We start from the raw sequence: 18,324 nt of genomic DNA, 5'->3' as shown, positions 1-18,324 counted from the left end.
AAATGGGTAAAAGTTCTCTACAGTGACCCTCTCACTGCGGTCATCACCACTGGGCTACGATCAAGCAATTTTAACAGTTTTAGGGTCAGCTGACAAGGTTGTTCCCTTTCACCATCGCTTTTTACATTGGGGATTGAACCATTGGCAGAGGCCATTCGTAGGGATCCCAACATATCGACTCCAGAAGATTTTGTTGTACACGGACAATGTCCTCATTTTTTTGTCCAATCCAGCAGTTTCGGTGCCTTGTCTGATACAATGCATCAGTGCGTTTGGCACCTTTTCAGGGTACAAGATAAATTTTGAAAAATCAGAGGTTATGCCCATGGGTGGTCTTATGAAGGTGCTAGGTCTTGAGGGCAAATATCGATTCCCATTTAAGTGGTCACTGGGGGGTTTTGAGTATTTGGGCATATTCATTACTCCAGTTCTGGATTGGTTGTTCAAAGCTAATTTTGTTCAATTATTTAACAAAATCAAACAAGACCTTCAAAGATGGGAGGTGCTTCCGAACATGGTTGAGTCGGATTGCACTTATTAAGATGAATATTCTCCCCCATTTGTTGTATCCTATACGGATGCTCCCCCTGGTTTTTAATAAGCAAATGTTAAGGAGACTGAACAGTTATTTGGCATCACAAGTGGCCCCTTATTAAATTAGCTAAACTGCAGTTGCCTCACAGATTGGGGGGAGTGGATCTCCCGGACATTAAAATTATCAACTAAGCTTGCTATTATCTTATGTGAGTGATTGGGCTTGTGGGGACCCTCTTTCAATATGGTTAGATATCGAAGTCTCCCAGGCAAGGTACCCCCTTACCAGCTTGCTGTTTTTGGACAAAATGAGGACAGTTAGGGAATATTGCCATAACCCAATAGCTGTCAATACTGTTAAAGCATGGAGGGCAATTCGGCAGAGGGAAGGCAATATTTGGCAAGACATCTTCTCTTATACGTATCGTGGGTACGCCAGACTTTCAACTGGGGATGATAGATTCAGGATTCAAGCATTGGGCAGCTAGGGGTGTGTCTTGTATGGGCGACCTACTTGAGGGAGACACAATGATGTCCTTTGATCAGTTAGCACGGAAATACAAGCTATCTAACAGGGACCTCTTTCGTATTTTTCAAATTGGGGATTTTATTCAAAAAAAGACTACACTTTTGACTGATCCCTACAAATCCAATATACAGAGGAGGGTGCTCAGTGCTAAGAGTGCATTTTCTGTCAGCCACTTTATATCATCAATTGGGGGGGGGGGAGCAGTGAACCCCCCTCAGATGAGTTTCATCGACTGCAGGGTGTGGTAGAGAGACTTGGGGAGATGTTTGGGAAAACGCAAGAAAGATGTCAATTTGCAATAGGACCCATGCTTTGCAGTTGAAGATTCTCCATAGGGCCCATTTGGCTCTGGATCGTTTGTCAAAATTTAAAGCAGGAGTATCTTCAACATGTCCCAAGTGCAAGGTTTGTACGGGCCCTCTCAACCATTGTCTCAGTTCCTATCTCATTGGTAGGCTGTGGCGGGAGCAATGGAGAGGATTTTGAGTGTAAGGGTGGAGAAGGAACAGATCTCTCTTCTTCTTAGCCTGCCCAGTGCATTCCCTGTAGATGCGCATAAGAAATCATTTTTCAACATCCTCATTTGCAGCGCAAGAAAGAATACCTTGTTAGGTTGGGTATCTGAAAATCCCCTGGACCTAACAGGTTGGTGGAAGATTGTTATGGAGCATATCCCATATCTGGTACACCACAAAACTGAGAATTTCTATAAGACATGGTGACCCTTTTTGAAATATCTGGACACAGATTTATCTGCCACACTAATAAGGGCTTTTATATAGCCGTAACGATTGTGTTTTACAAGTCCAGTATCCAGACAGGGGAGCTACGAATGTACAAGTGTTTTGTTTGGCTGAGCCAAGTTAGTATTATTTATTAGTTTGTTGTTGGTTATTATTTATTTAGTTAAGTAGTTAGTTAGAGGTTTTTTTTATATATGTTTTCTATATATATTTATACATTTTCTGAACGAGAATCCAATTTCCTACAGGATAGGCTTTGCCCACTCTCTTCCCCACAGGGCAAAACTGTTGTTAAATGCTATTTTAGTTGGCATAATTGCTTCTGTGCTGGAATCAAAAAGAAGGGGACTCAGAACTGATTGTAGGGCAGACAGAAAGAGGGTAGGAAACTGTGGGATTTTGACATGACATCTATTTCAGGGGTTTTAACTCCTCACAAGTAACCGGAAAACCCGTACTCACATTCTCCAACCCTTCAATGTCCTGGCTAAATCAGAGTGGCATGATTTAAGGAATTATACAATTAGAGCTTTCTATTCCAGGATTATTGTTGTTATTATTATTAATATTAATAATAATATGAGCATTAGTAGGGCCCTATAATAAGTATCACCATGCAGCACTGCAGCATATTGACTCAAGAAACATTCAAATGTCACCTCGCCAGCTATTGAGTGTGAATATCAGAGATTCACAAATTATTTTATGGATGTCATATATCATTAGATGAAATTCTGTGGATGAAATCAATAAGTCCAAATCCAATGATTCTTTCTAATCTATAGCACACTCCAGGAGAGATCAACACACTGAGGATTTGGGTAGTACAGTAGCTCAGTGGTTAGCACTGCTGTCTCACAGCACCAGGGACCTCGGTTCAATTCTACCTTGAGGTGACTGTGTGAAGTTTGCACATTCTCCCCATGTCTGTTTGGGTTTCAGCTCTGGTTTCTTCCCACAGTCCAAAGATGGACAGGTTGGCCTGCTAAAATACCCTTGGTGCCCAGTGATATGTAGGTTAGGTATGTTAGCCATGGGAAATGCAAGGTTACAGTGATTGGGTGAGGTGTTCTTTGAAGGGAAAGTGTGGACTTGATGGACTGAATAGCCTGTTTCCACACTGGAGGGATTCTATGATCTGCAGATTAGACATGTTCTCATTGAATGGTAGAGAAGATCTGATGGGCTGAATCACCTTTTCTGCTCCTACCTCTTACAGTCTTTTAACAATTACAACATATAGTTGGGGCATAAATTGGCCCCGAAAGCACATTGGAATAATTGGGGCAATTGGATGGGGGAACTGAATGTGGTGGAAGAGAAGACTTTCTCCTTGAGTTGGAAAAGCACTCTTCTTCCTTCTAGATCTGCAGAAAGACATTTTATTAAAAGATCCATTTCCAAACTTATCTTTTTCACTGATATGCCCAAGTATCTGGTATCAGAAGTAGAATCATAGATTCGCTACACTGAAGAAAAATGCCATTTGGCCCACCCAGTCTGCATCAACTCTACGAGCAGCATAGAACATAGAACTTATAACATTACAGCCCAGTACAGGCCCTTCGGCCTTCGATGTTGCACGGACCTGTGGAACCAATCTGAAGCCCATCTAACCTACACTATTCCATTCTTGTCCATATGCCTATCCAATGACCATTTAAATGCCCCTAAAGTTGGCGAGTCTACTATCTTTGCAGGCATGCATTCCACAGCCCTATTACTCTCTGAGTAAAGGAACTACCTTTGACATCTGTCCTGACATCCCACTCAGACTCCACATAATATCCCTATGACCCAAATTTAACATTGCCAATCCACCTAACCTGCACACCTTTGGACTCTAGGAAGAGACCAGAGCACCCAGAGGAAACGCACACAGACAGTCACTCAAGGCTGGAATCAAACCTGATCCCTGGTTCTGTGAGGCAGCAGTGCTAACCACTGAGCACTGGGCTGTGTCAGGAATCAATTTTGAAAAAAATGTGTTGCTCAGGTAGTGTTAGCTCTATAATTGAGATATTTAAGAGATCTGGCAACTGTTGAAGGGGACTGCCAAGGACATATAAAGATATTATCTAATCATATCTAAACCAAATGGACTGCAGTTTGAGAAGGCAGCTTTCAACAACTCTCAAGGGCAACAAGGGACAGGCAGTAAATGCTAACGCAGCCAATTAATAAAAAAAATTGATTCTTGCAATCTGAACACTCCTTAGTTTTGAGGTTGAGTGTAGTGTAGTCATAAATAAGATTTCAAGGTTGCAAGAGTGTACCAGCAGGCAGGGAATTGGTTTGAAATGTGTCGACTGTAACGTCAGGAGCATTCAGAATATGGTGGGTGAACTTGCAGCATGGGTTGGTACAATGTTGTGGCCATTTCAGACACATGGATAGAGAAGAGGCGGGAATGGTTGTTGCAGGTTCTGGGGTTTAGATCTTTCCGTCAGACCAGGGAAGTGGTAAAGGAGGGAGAGGTGTGGCATTGTTAGTCAAGAACAGTATTACAGTGGCAGAAAGAACGGTTGATGAGGGCTCATCTACTGATGTAGTATGGGCTGAGGTTAAAAACAAGAAAGGAGAGGTCACTCTAAAATGAGTTTTTAGGTAGGTCAGTTTATTTCTGGTATAGGGTTAGGTTTAAGGTGAGGGTTAGGGTTAGGATTAAGGTTTGGGTTAGGGTTAGGGTTAGATTAAATTTCTGATGGATGTGGAAGGAATTTACCTGTATTTCCACACACGTCATCTACTGTACCCGCTCCACGCGATGTTGTCTCCTCTATATTGGGGAAACAGGATGCCAACTTGAGATCATTTCAGTGAACATCTCTGGGACAACCGCACCAACGAACCCCACCGCCCCGTCACTGAACTCTTTAACTTCCTTTCCCTCTCTGCCAAGTACATGCAGGTCATGGCCCTCCTCCATAGCCAAACCCTTACCAACTGACACCTGGAGGAAGAATGCCTCATCTTCTGCCTTGGGACCCTCCAACCACACAGGGTTAATGGGGATTTCACCAGTTTCCTCATTTCCCCTTCCCCCCACCTTATCCCAGTCTCAACCTTCCAACTTGGCACTGCCCTCTTGAACAGTCCTACCTGTCCATCTTCCTGCCCACCTATCTGCTCCACTCTCCTCTCCACCCTATCACTTTCACCTCCATCTTCATCTACCTATGACATTCCCAGCTACCTTCCCCCAAGCTCCACCTCCCTCCCATTTATCTCTCAGCCCCCTTGGCCCACAAGCCTCATTCCTGATGAAGGGCTCATGCCCGAAACATTGACTCTCCTGCTCCTTGGGTGCTGCCTGACCGGCTGTGCTTTTCCAGCACCATACTCTTTGACAGTATGTAGAAATGCTAACAAGAGGCGAGGCCACGTTGCATTTGGTACTGGGTAATGAACCCAGTCAGGTGTTAGATTTTGACGTAGGTGAGCACTTTGGTAACAATTCGGTTACATTTACTTTAGCGGTGGAAAGGGATAAGTATATACCGGGGGGAGCAAGAGTTATAGCTGGGGAAAAGGCAATTACTATGCAATTAGGCAAGATTTGGTATGCATAAGATGGGGAAGGGAACTGCAGGGGATGAGCACAATTGAAATGTGGAGCTCATTCAAGGAACGGCTACTGCATCCTGGGTAAGTAGGTACCTGTCAGGCAGGGAGGAAGTGGTCGAGCAAGGGAGTCGTGGTTTACTAAAGAAGTTGAACTGCTTGTTAAGTGGAAGAAGGAGGCATATATAAAACTGAGACATAAATGCTCAGTTAGGATGCTTGAGTTATAAGTTAGCCAGGTAGGACCGAAAGACAGAGCTAAGAAGAGCCAGGAGGAGACATGAGAAGTTATAGCAAATAGGATCAAGTAAAACACTAAGGCTTTCTATAGGTATATCAGGAATAAAAGAATGACAAGAGTAAGATTAGGGCCAATCAAGGACAGTAGTGGGAAGTTGTGCGTGGAGTCCATGCAGATAGGAGAAGCGCTAAATGAAAAGTTTTCTCAGTATTCACACTAGAAAGAGACAATGTTGTCGAGGAGAATACTGAGATACAAGCTTCTGGACTAACCGGGATTGAGGGCCATAAGGAGGGTGTGAAAATAGATAAGACTGCAGGGCCAAGTGGAATTTATCCCAGGATTCTCTGGGAAGCTAGGGAGGAGATTACCGAGCCTTTGGCTTTGATCTTTATGTCGTCATTGTTTACATGAATAGTACCAGAAGAATGGAGGATAGCAAATGTTGACTCCTTGTTCAAGAATGGGAGTAGAGACAACCTTGGGAATTATAGACCAGTGAGCATTAATTTCCTTGTGGGTAAAGTGTTGGAAAGGATCATAAGGATTTATAATCATCTCAAAATGAAAATTTGATTGGGGATAGTCAACATTGTTTTGTGAAGGATAGGTCATACCTCACAAAACTTATTGAGTTCTTTGAGAAGGTGATCAAACAGTTGGGTGAGGGTAAAACAGTTAATGTGGTGTGTATGGATTTTAGTAAGGCATTTGATAAGGTTCCCCATGGTAGGCTATTGCATAAAATACCGAGTCATGGGATTGAGGGTGATTCAACAGTTTGGATCAGAAATTGGCTAGCTGAAAGAAGATAGAAGGTGTTGGTTGATGGGAAATGTTTATCCTGGAGTTCAGATACTGATGGTGTACCACAGGGATCTATTTTGAGGCCTCTGCTGTTTGTAATTTTTATAAATGACCTAGATGAGGGTGTAGAAGGATGGGTTAGTAAATTTGTGGATGACACTAAGATTGGTGGAGTTGTCGACAATGCTGAAGGATGTTGCAGGTTACAGAGGGACATAGATAAACTGAAGAGCTGGGCTGAGAGGTGGAAAATGGAGTTTAATGCAGAAAAGTGTGAGGTGATTCACTTTGGAAGGAGCAACAGGAATACAGAGTACTGGGCTAATGGTAAGATTCTTGGTAGTGTGGATGAGCAGAGAGATCTCGGTGTCTAGGTACATAAATCACTGAAAGTTGCCACCCAGGTTGATAGGGTTGTTCAGAAGGCATACCATGTGTGAGCTTTTATTGGTAGAGGGATTGAGTTTCGGAGCCATGAGGTCATATTGCAGCTGTATAAACTTCTGGTGCGGCCGCACTTGGAGTATTGCATACTGTTCTGGTCACTGCATTATAGGAAGGATTTGGAAGACTTGGAGAGGGTGCAGAGGAGATTTACCAGGATGTTGTCTTATGGAGGGAAGGTCTTATGAGGAAAGACTGAGCGACTTGAGGCTGTTTTCGTTAGAGAGAAGGTTGAGAAGTGACTTAATAGAGACAAACAAGATTGTTGGAGGATTAGAGTGGACAGTGATGGCTAGCACAACTGGACAGATGTCAGAGGTTGTTTCTTTACTCTGAAAGTAGTAAGGGTGTGGAATGCCCTGCCTGTAACAGTAATAGACCCACCAACGTTAGGGGCATTTAAATGGTCATTGGATAAACATACTGGAATAGTATAGGTTAGATGAGCTTCATATTGGTTTCACAAGTTGACACAACATCGAGGACTGAAGGGCCTGTACTGTGCTGTAATATTCTCTGTTCTATGTTCTATGTTAGATTGGAAAACATTTCTGTCAATCCATTATAGTCACAGGTTTCAGAATGGGATCTTCCGCATCCTTGGAGATCCCAGCCCACCACTTCCTCATGGAACTTTGGCTTTGCACCTGAACCTGAGGTATGTATCCTTTCCACAACATTTTATCTGACATGAAGCTATAATATAAGGTCTTCCTTCATTCACCAATAAGTCGTCTATAATTGTGCAATGCTGTTGGCACTCAACATTTATCTTCAATGCCACATCACTGGACCTTTGGTCTGACCATCCTTCCGCACATTACCAATGAATGATAACACATTTTTGGTGGCTCTTTTGCTCTTGTCTTATTTGGAGAAGCTGATTGTAGCTTGTTGACTACTGCTTCTCATTGACAGCATGAAACAAATTTCTGATCCCAACTGGCTAATCTCAAGAAATTCTAATTCCTGTTTAGTTCTTGCCAAGATTTTCAGGAGCCCAATGAAATCTTCTACATATTTTCCATTCATTGGTTGTTGCATGACAAATTGTTCCTTAACCAAATGTCCTTTTATACCAAAATGGCATAATAGATCAAAGATGGCGGCAGTGGGGTCAGCAACATTGGACTCCTAATTCCGGAGCAGGCAGCATCCACACCATCTTCATCATTCGGTGCCATGGAAGCTTTGTTGTCATCCCGTGGTGTATTCTCCATGGGGGAGTTGGTTAGGTCCAGATCCATGGCTGGCTCCAGCTCTGGCACTGAGGTTAAAGAGTCTTCAGTGTTGGCAGTGGAAGAGCCTGGAGTTAGGGCCCTGGTGACAGCATCTGGAGAAGCATCTGAGGGGGAGGAGGAGGTACAAGACCAGCCTGTAGCTCCAGCTCGGATGTGATGGTTGGATGGGTGGTAGTGACAGGTAAGGTGGCCCCTAAACAAAACCCCAGAGCCCATTACGGAGACCTCATCAATGTCAACCAGCAAATGGGGGAGTAGTGGGCCGTAATAAGAAGAAGGAAAGTTAAACAATATTGCAGTAAAATCTTGCAGTGCATTCAGGAAATTCAGCATGTACATAAGGCAACCCATCAACGTCTACACATGCACCATTGAAAGCATATTATCCGGGTGCATAATAGCCTGGTTTGGCAACTGATCTGCCCAGGACAGTAAGAAACTACAGAAGGTGGTGTGCGCAGCCCAGTCCATCAGGGAAGCCAACCTTGCACCATGGACTTCATTTACTCGGTTCGCTATCGCAGAAAGGCTGCCAACGTCATCAAGGACCCACTCCACCCTGGTAATGATCTCCTACAACCTTTTCTCTCAGTCAGAAGATACCGACGCCTGAATACACATACTAGCAGGTTCAGGAACATCTTCTTCCCAGCCATTATCAGACTGATGAATGAACTCTGTACCCTCAAATAATGCTGACCTTGCTAATGGTGCTCTTGCCTAGTGCACACCTTGTGCAATAAAACCTGTGTGCCTCTGTCCATGTCTTTTTGATCTGTACATCCTTGCTCACTATGATCTACCTGTACTGCCCAGTACATGTGACAATAAACAAATCAAATCAAATCAAACGTTAATTTGAAATAAGACATTTTTTTAAAAATGTTGCATTGAGTGGCAAAAAGTCCTCAAAAATAAGTTATTGAACAAATAAGATAGTGGTCAAATTTTATTCCTGTCATTCACAGAATCCACCTGATTTATTTTGATATAATTTGGGTTTAATAGAAATAAAATTCCATAATGGTCACTTTAAGAGAGTACAATTCATTAACTTCTTAGAAACTATTCTTACAGTTGCTAAAACTGTGAGACTTACAATATTATGATGTTTTGAATTGTGTCTTTAAAATGAAGGGGATTGTGTGACCATTCTGATTTCAGCCTGACAACAAGCCTGGATAAGTCATGGGACTGGCTGAGCAACAGACATAGTTCTCAATCCTCAATCTTGATCCAAAAAGGCAAGGGCAGTAGTACTATCAGTAAATAGACAAGTTAGTTACAGTTCTTTTGGGAAGAAGGAAAAAAGTGGAGGAAAACAACAGCAAGTGGTGTGATCTGCAGAGAGAAGATGGTTGCAGCTTATTTTAGTTGAATAGTTGAAACCAGTTGCAGGAGAGAGGCTGTATTTAGTTATAGATATGCATCCTGCAGTGACCTATGAAATCCAAGAAGTTCGTCCTCACATAGCCCGGAGAGAAAAAAAAATAATCATTGGAATGAGCATTATTGCTGGTGGTGGATTTGGGAAACTCTCTAAATACTGAGGAAAGCATCTGGAAGTGATCATTTGAAGTGAAATGTGAAAACATGAATTCATTGGAAGCCAGAAGTGACTGCAGACTGTCGATTGTTTGTTATAAAAACTGCAATGGATTGGAGAGTGTGATGTTTGATGAATAAGCAAAGTGGTGTGTTGTTCTCTGTAGTTTAAAGTTGCCAACAAAATATTCTTTAGTTCATGGTGTTTTAGTCATTTGTTACAGTTAAAACTTAAAACATGAAATCCTGTTCAACAACACATACTTGTGAAAATTATAAATTCTTTTGAAACTTTACTGTTCTCTACATTGTACAAAATAAAGCTTTTTCTGTTGTAACTATTGACTATGAAATTGATGTGAATTTAATATCTAACAGATAATGCTTTTTGGACAAGAAAAGCGTTCGCCCATTTTAAGTAAATCACAGAGGTTTTCTGAAATAAGTGCAAAGCATACTATCTGAAATCATAATAACCTTAATTTATTTTACTCTGTTTTATATTAGAGAGCTAAACATCCATAAACAATTAACTTATTATTTCATGGCACATTATTAAATTATAATCTATAATGTTTCTTCTGAATTATGTTGTAATTAATATTGTATTAACTTACTCTTTACAATGTGCTGCAGTCAGTATCCAACTTGATGCAATCAAAGCTCCTCCACAAATGTGTCGTTTGTTCATTTGGATTGAAACCATGTATGGCTTAGAATGAGGTTTAACCTCATGACCCCCAATAATTTTTGTACAGACACCTATGGAAGAAGATAACAATTTGCTAATGGTAGAGTAGAGTGTCTAAAAAATTAAATATTGTAAATAAGAGCAAATGTTGGAAATTAGAGCTGAAACAGTAAATGTAGTTAATATGTAAGGAAACAAAACAGAAATTGCTGAAGAAACTCAGCAGCTCTGTGGGGAGAAACAGAGTTCATATTTGAGTTCGGTGGCTCATCATCAGTTCAAGAGTCACTAGACTTACCAGACCTTTTGAGTTTCTCCAGCAATTTCTGTTTGTGTTTCAGATCTTCAGCATCCACAGTTCGTTGTTGTGTTTAGTGTACATGGACATGTGTTTTGGTAACATTTTGGGAGAATCTTCAAAGCTGAAAAGGAAAAGCAGGGAAACTTGTTCAGGATTAACAAGTTTCTTGGCTAATTATGCAGATATTAAACTTACATTCTTGTCCCATCAAAAAAATGATCTTGAAAGCAAGAAACAGCATCCAAATTAAAGAGACCATTTTGCTGCTTGATCAAAGACGCAAAATAGTTTCATTTTATCGCACGTACGTTATATAGCATTGACGCAAGGATGTGGTTACAGTTTCTATGCAAAACGTTAGCGTTTGTTTGGATAAGTTCTTGCACTTTAAAGTATGACTACAATTAAATATCATCACCCTACTCTCAATCATCACTAAAGGTGTTATCAAGCAACATTCAGTTGTGGATAACATGCTTGGGTTCCAACAAGAATACTTGACTTCAGACATCATTATAGTCTTGACTGCAAGAGCTGCATTAGCAGACACTGCCCATGGCACTAAAACAACATTTGACTGAAAGTGGTTTCATAGAGTCTGAACATTTAAGCTTTATTTTTACAGAATCCTCACAGTGTGGAAACAGGCCAGTCCATCCAACAAGCCCATACCAACTCTCTGAAGTTCATCCCACTCAGACCCATCCCCCAATCTATCCCTGTAACCCTGCATATCCCCCATGGCCAACATGTCTAACCTATACATTCCTGAACATCTAACTAGCACATCTAACTAGCACAACCAGTCCACCTAACTAGCACATCTTTGGATTGTGGGAGGAAACCAGACCACCCAGTGGAAACCCACGTAGACACGGTGAGAATGTGCAAACTCCACACAGACACTTGCCTGAGACTAGAAGTGAACCCAGGTCTCATTGAGCCACCATGCCATCTCAAATTATAGTACAATGCAAGTTGATGGGAACTGGGACAAATTTTCATGAGTCACAGCCATAGCTACTATAGGAAAACATCATTGTAATATTTGAAGATCAATCATTTCAAACATAGGACATCATTGCAAGAGTTCCTTGGAACACCACCCCGGGCCTAAATTTCTTCTGTGCCTCCATTAGTGACATTCCCTTCACCATAATGTCAAAATTACAACTACTCATTAATGATTACATAGTTTTTAGTTTCATTCATGATTCCTCAGATACTGAAGCAACCCATGTTCACATGCAGTGTCCTGATGAAGAGCTTTTGCCCAAAACATCAATTTTCCAGTTCCTCGGATGCTGCCTGACCTGCTGTGCTTTTCTAGCACCACTCTAATCTAGACTCTGATTTCCAGCGTCTGCAGTCCTCACTTTTGCCATCTTCACATGCAGCAAGCTTTCAGGTTTGACTGACAGGTGACAAATAATATCTGCCACAAATTCTTGTACTGAATAAGAATTGTAGGAGTGAACTGGAATTCCCATTGTATACTGGGGGCAGTTTGGATGATCTACCAAGGGAAAAACACACTTCCTGTCTGAACTGATTTCATCAGTTTTTTTTTAAATATCAATGTACATCAACAACTTCCTTTATCTTGACTCCTTTGGCCCACAGAGACCTATAAATAAGATTGTCGCAATATTTCTGAGTGCGAAGCCTCCAACACTCCTTCCAGGTGAAGCAACAGTTTACTTGTACTTCTTTCAGTCGAGAGTATCGCACTTACTACTCACAATGTGGTCTGCACACTCCTCCCCACAAACGTTCCGATGGGGGCAGGCAGCAACTAGGCTGTGCACTGGATTTTACTAGGTATCACCACCTCCACCAAGAACCCACTCATCATATTTTGAAGGTCATTGTACACCTGGGCAAGCACAGTCAGTCTGGAGCTGCCCTGCGCAGTTTCAGACTTTTGCCCCAGAGATGACAGGCAAGGGGAAATCAGCACCCCAGTTGGATCTTGGAACTCCTGTAGGATGGGGGTGGAAGGGGAGTGGGATTTCAGACTGAATTTTCCAAAGCAATTCAAAGGATTAGGCAATTTTTTAATATTATAGTCTTATATTTATTTTGTTTTTTGTATTACAATCAAAGAAACATAGAAAAATGTCAACGTAGAAAGAGATCATTAAGCCCAATGCAGAGAACAACGGATGATGGGCTCCAGCCCAAAACAGAGAAAGTGAGGACTGCAGATGCTGGAGATCAGAGCTGAAAAATGTGTTGCTGGAAAAGCGCAGCAGGTCAGGCAGCATCCAAGGAGCAGGAGAATCGACATTTCGGGCATAAGCCCTTCTTCAGGAATGCCCGAAATTTTGATTCTCCTGCTCCTTGAATGCTGCCTGACCTGCTGCGCTTTTCCAGCAACACATTTTTCAGCTCCAGCCCAAAACATTGATTTTCCTGCTCCACGGATGCTGCCTGACCTGCTGTGCTTTTCCAGCAACACCCTCTTAACAGCATACAGCGTTCTCAGCATCAAGTAAAAGAGCAAGGAGGTGATGGTGAATTTGTATAAGACACTAGTTAGATCTCAGCAGAAGTATTGTTTACAATTGTGTGTGACATTTTATAGAAAAGGTGTAAATACTTTGGAGAGAGTGCAGTTGCAGTTTGCAAGAATGGTTCCAGAAATGAGAGACTTCAGTAACGAGGACTGACTGAAGAAGCTGGGACTGCTCACCTTGGAGAGGAGACGGCTAAGAAGAGATTTGATAGAGGTTTCCAAAATAATGAGCAGGCTAGATAGACTAGACAGGAAGACCTTGTTCCCACTTGTAAAAGGAATAAGAACAAGAGGCCATGGGTTTAAAGTGGTACACAAACAGAACAAGGATGATGTGAGTAGTTGAGTGAGTAGTTAGGGTATGGAATGCACTGCCCAGAAATGTGGTGGAAGCGGGTTCCAAGTGCTGTGAAGCCAAAGCTACTTACCACACAAGTAAGTAATGTGGCATGTGTTTCAGTGCCAGTATGATGCCAGGTATGTCTGCTCCACATTTTAATGACTGGTTGACCATCAAACAACACATTCCTTTGATGGTCTAGAGGGGAGTGCTTGCAGTCTGTTCTCTGCCAGTCCTTGCCTGCAAAACTTAGAACTTATTGTCCAGCATGAGATATAATTTTGCTATTAGACAACAAATTACACCAAAAATTGTTTAAGATTATCACTTGGACTTGTGGTGAATTTCATTTGCATGTACTGGAAGAGCCAAATACTGTAAACTTTCTATTATCCAATTGATAAAATATTCTGGAAAATCAAGAGGTCCACATAATCAATGTAAAAGGATTCTGGATAATCCCTGATGGAGGATGGAAAAAAGTTGTGGCTGTAAGAGATGCTCCACCTTTGAAGTTTTTCCAGTATGGGAGCTGATTTCCACAAATTCTAGGATCACTAATTACTGTTTATAAGCTGTTGCATTGTTTTGGAACTTTGAAAAAATAAGAGATGAAAACAAAGGCACTTTAAAATGGGGGAAGAGAGGCAAAGCAGTGAGCAGGTCATCGGGGAGTGAACCTGCCTGGCTGTCTGACGAGGCAATGAACCTGCACAGTTGACAGTCTGTTGCTGGAAAAGCACAGCAGGCCAGGCAGCATCCGAGGACCAGGAAAATCGATCTTTCAGGCCAGAGACAATCATTCATTCCTGATGAAGGGCTCTGACCCGAAACATCGATTTTCCTGGTCCTCAGATGCGGCCTGACCTGCTGTGCTTTTCCAGCAACACACTGTCAACTCTGATCTCCAGCATCTGTAGACCTCATTGCTTTCTAATCAACCGGCATTGCTGTCTGACCAGGCAGGTCATAGAGTCATAGAGTCATAGAGATGTACAGCATGGAAACAGACCCTTCGGTCCAACCCGTCCATGCCGACCAGGTATCCCAACCCAATTTAGTCCCACCTGCCAGCACCCAGCCCATATCCCTCCAAACTATTCATATACCCATCCAAATGCCTCTTAAATGTTGCAATTGTACCAGCCTTCACCACATCCTCTGGCAGCTCATTCCATACACGTACCACCGTCTGTGTGATAAAGTTGGCCTTTAGGTCTCTTTTATATCTTTCCCCTCTCACCCTAAAAACTAATAATTCGACAGAATAATACTGTAAACTTTGAGATATTTGAAGTATATAATTTTTGGTGGTTTATCAAGAGTGCCAGTTAACACAAAGTTTGTTGTATTCATACAAGACTGCTCTGAGTAGAAATTTTCCAAATCAACCTGTCCAGATGTGTAACGGTATGGAGCAGATGGGACTTGACTCCTGACTCAGTGATAGCGACACTACCACTACACCACAAAAGTCACTCACCTCTGCCTAAACAAAAGGAGTTTCTGCATACATTGCACCTTCTTCATTGAGACAGGTTGATGGAGATTGCCGATCCATGCATTTTCCACAGCAATGCCCCAGTGTCCACATACCGAGTCCGAGGCTAATCATGCAAACAATCAGTATCTTCCTTCCCATGTATGTGTAGTTTGGTGTTTCATTTTAAAGTTAGCTTTCTTGTTTCCCAGTCCTGATAATTCAAAGAAATAACTTCAACTTTGTCTTTTTTTTAACCAATATCCAGTCTCTGACCTCCCAGGTCTTGCCTCTGATCCCAAACACTTCTCTTTTTTTCTAGCAATCTGTTTCCCACTCCTCACTCACACTCGCACCCCCTCAACACCTCTTCCATATCCCCCTCAAACCTCTGACCCCTCAATCTATCCTCAATGTAATCACATTGCTGCGTGAGAATGACAATCCATCTGCCAGCAATTACACAGTGTTTCATTCTTGCTGTCTGGGACTGGAGACAGATAAAACCTTTTTTAGTCACATTTTGTCATTAAATTCAGCAGGGCTGAAGGGAAATCCATTCTAGATCTCTCTCAAACTTCAGGCTTGTCAGGAGACAAAGCTACCTCTCGGCCGCCGAAGAAAAGCTTTTGATATAAATTCTTTTCACTAGTGCATTTTGCATTAGACTAGCATATGAGATATAAAGTAATGAAGGCAGAGTCTTTGTAAAGGATTGTTTCTAAGGAAAGACTTTTCTACATTCTAATCATTTCATTTTGAATAAAGGACAAGGTCAAATATCTGCAATATCGCGTTAAAAATTTTTGTTTAAAATATGTTTATTAAAAATCATTCAATTGTTATTCAGATGGTTAAGATATAATTAGAGAGTATCTATTTCTAAATTGGATTTGTATGCAATGCATTAAGAGTGGATTACAAGTTTAGCTGAGATGTTAGCGATGGTGTTAGTTTAGCATTTAAGCTGTTTACGTCTAATTTTCAAAGAATAACTGATTTTTACACTCTTCTTAAAAATGTAAAAAGTGAAGTTCAATTGCACCATGTTTTTAAATTATAGGCTTTGCACTACTTTCAATTCAAAGATTTCACAGACATGTTCTTCCTAATAAAGCAGATTCTTTGTCATTTAATGAGTTTCATCCTGAATTACTTTGTTGATCCATGAGAGATAGTTGTTTGATAAATGAGTGTAAACACCAGGTTTGATGTTATCCTTGCAGGGACTTCCAAACGAAACGATGCCACTGTACACGTTTTGACGAGACCACTTCTTCTTACATATTAACGGACCACCGGAATCACGCTGTTAAAGCAAATGTTAGAAAATAATAAATCTATTGAGGAATGGACATAGTTACATGAAAAACTCAAAATAATGGCTGATTTCTCCTGCCATTACTAATTGCACTTACACTTAGAATTTTTTAAAGAATTGTGAAGATCTTATGAGTACCTGCCCCATCTCCAATGAACATTGGCAGAAAACCTGGAAAAATCATTTTTCTTTACTGTTTCTGTGGGATTTTTACCAAAGTACCAAAACAATTTTGGTAGATAATTGGTGACTGCTTGCATAAATTCTACTTGCTCATTTTACATAGACAAGAGCATGATAGAATTGTTACATTATCAGCTTTGCTTTGACATTTGACTGGTGTCCAAAGTCCAGAGGTAAGTCTTTAATTTTTATGAAGCAAAGCAAGTTCATTCAAACACAATATACTATACTGTAGCAAAAGGTATGCAAGATAAAATGAATCAGGGTATTGTTTATATTACATATATTTGTAGCAGTAATGCTTCTAATTCATTAAAATTGAAAAAAAAAAGGTCTGAAGCTAGTCGATTATTTTGCAGAATGGTTTATAATTACACAGATTTTATTTTCTTATATTCCTTAATAACAGTGGTGGTAAAATGATGAGATAATCATCTTTCAAGTCAGAGATCAAATGCTATGTCTGTTAGAGTAAGTGACTCTTTATTGAACTTAAATGTGCAGTTCGTGAGAAGAAAGCTGACTTGGAAAAAGCAGGTGATGATGAGAGATCTTGAATGGTGAATTCTGAAGGACATTTATCTTGAGCTGTCACTTGCCAAAGAATGCAATACATCTGTGGGGATTAGGGATTATTTTGAGAATTCATTTTATAACTTCAATATCAAAACTGCATTTAACTGGGTGTGGCATCAAAGAGCCTTAGCAAAACTGGAGTCAATGGCAATCAGAGGACAAACTCTCCATAGCTGGAATCATAACTGTTACATAGGAAAATCGTTGTCATTTTGGAAGATCAGTCATCTCAGCTCCAGGACATTTCTGCAGAGTTACACAGGGTAGACATCTTCTAACCAATCTATTCAGAGATGTTATTACATACTTCTAGAGCAGTTGACACTTAAATTTGCTCCTTGTGGTCCCAAGGTATGGATGAGTTCTTCAGGGTATTGCATTAGGCCTCTACATTTTCAGCTACTTCATTAATAACCTTCCCTTCAACATAAGATCAGAATAGGGATGTTTACTGATTGCACAGTGTTCAGGATTACATGTGACTCCTCAGATACTGAAGCAGTCTGTGTCCATATGCAACAAGACCTGGACAATATCCAGGTTTGGGCTGAAGAGTAGCGAGTAACATTCATGCCATAGAAGTGTCAGAAAATGACCATCTCCAACAAAGGAAAGTTCTACCCATAAACCTTGGCATTCAATGTCAGTACTAATCACTAAATCCCCAATAATACCTCCCAAAGCAATGACCACTACCATCTAGAAGGACAATGGCAATGGATACTTGGGAATACCATCACCTGTAAGTTCACCTCCAAGCCACGTAACATCCTGACTTGGAAATACATTGCGGCTCCTTCAACGTCACTGTGTCAAAATCCTGGAACTTCCAACGTAATGGCATTGTGCATGTACATCAAATATATTGCAACTCCCAACTACCTTCACAAGAATAATCTAAGGATCAGCAATAAATGCTGGCCCAGCCAGCAATGCCTAGGCACCATTAGTGAATAACAATATAGGAACAGGATTAGGTTGTTCGGCTCCTACAGCCTTTCCACCATTCAATAGGCTCTGACATTCCTCACATCCACTTTGCTGCATTTTCTCGATCACCCTTGATTCCCTGACTGATCAAGAATCTATCTCAGATGTAAGTGGATGGAAGTCCACTCTGGTTGTAAGGAAAGTATATTCCTGTCAGGGTGAAAGGGAAGGCTGGTAGGTATAGGAAATGCTGGATGACTAAAGAAATTGAGGGTTTGGTTAAGAAAAAGAAGGAAGCATATGTCAGGTATAGACAGGATAGATCGAGTGAATCCT

General features: G+C 41.2%; 2 protein-coding genes across 6 annotated transcripts in view; both read right to left on the bottom strand.

Annotated features, from left to right (window-relative positions):
• LOC122549177 (granzyme K-like) overlaps positions 1–14,256 on the bottom strand; it is a 28,360-nt gene extending 14,104 nt beyond the window's left edge. The window contains exons 1-3 of one of the 4 annotated variants that reach the window (XM_043688568.1): positions 13,587–14,256; positions 10,638–10,761; positions 10,266–10,410 (exon numbers count right to left, since the gene is read on the bottom strand). In XM_043688568.1, the coding sequence (XP_043544503.1) occupies positions 10,266–10,354 (89 nt within the window). In that variant the 5' untranslated portion in view covers positions 10,355–10,410; positions 10,638–10,761; positions 13,587–14,256. The other 3 variants (XM_043688577.1, XM_043688547.1, XM_043688557.1) reach the window with 3 other exon arrangements.
• A 479-nt stretch (positions 14,257–14,735) lies between these two features.
• The window catches only part of LOC122555510 (granzyme K-like), an 11,205-nt gene continuing 7,616 nt past the window's right edge, over positions 14,736–18,324 (bottom strand). For both annotated transcript variants that reach the window (XM_043701542.1, XM_043701538.1), the window contains exons 5-6: positions 16,135–16,287; positions 14,736–15,192 (exon numbers count right to left, since the gene is read on the bottom strand). In XM_043701542.1, the coding sequence (XP_043557477.1) occupies positions 15,160–15,192; positions 16,135–16,287 (186 nt within the window). In that variant the 3' untranslated portion in view covers positions 14,736–15,159. The remainder of the gene's footprint in view (positions 15,193–16,134; positions 16,288–18,324) is intronic.

This window comes from Chiloscyllium plagiosum, chromosome 1, assembly GCF_004010195.1.
Source record: "Chiloscyllium plagiosum isolate BGI_BamShark_2017 chromosome 1, ASM401019v2, whole genome shotgun sequence".
Lineage (NCBI taxonomy): Eukaryota > Metazoa > Chordata > Chondrichthyes > Orectolobiformes > Hemiscylliidae > Chiloscyllium > Chiloscyllium plagiosum.
Note: the sequence above shows the minus strand (reverse complement) of the source record. Positions and strands in the feature narration are given on the sequence as shown.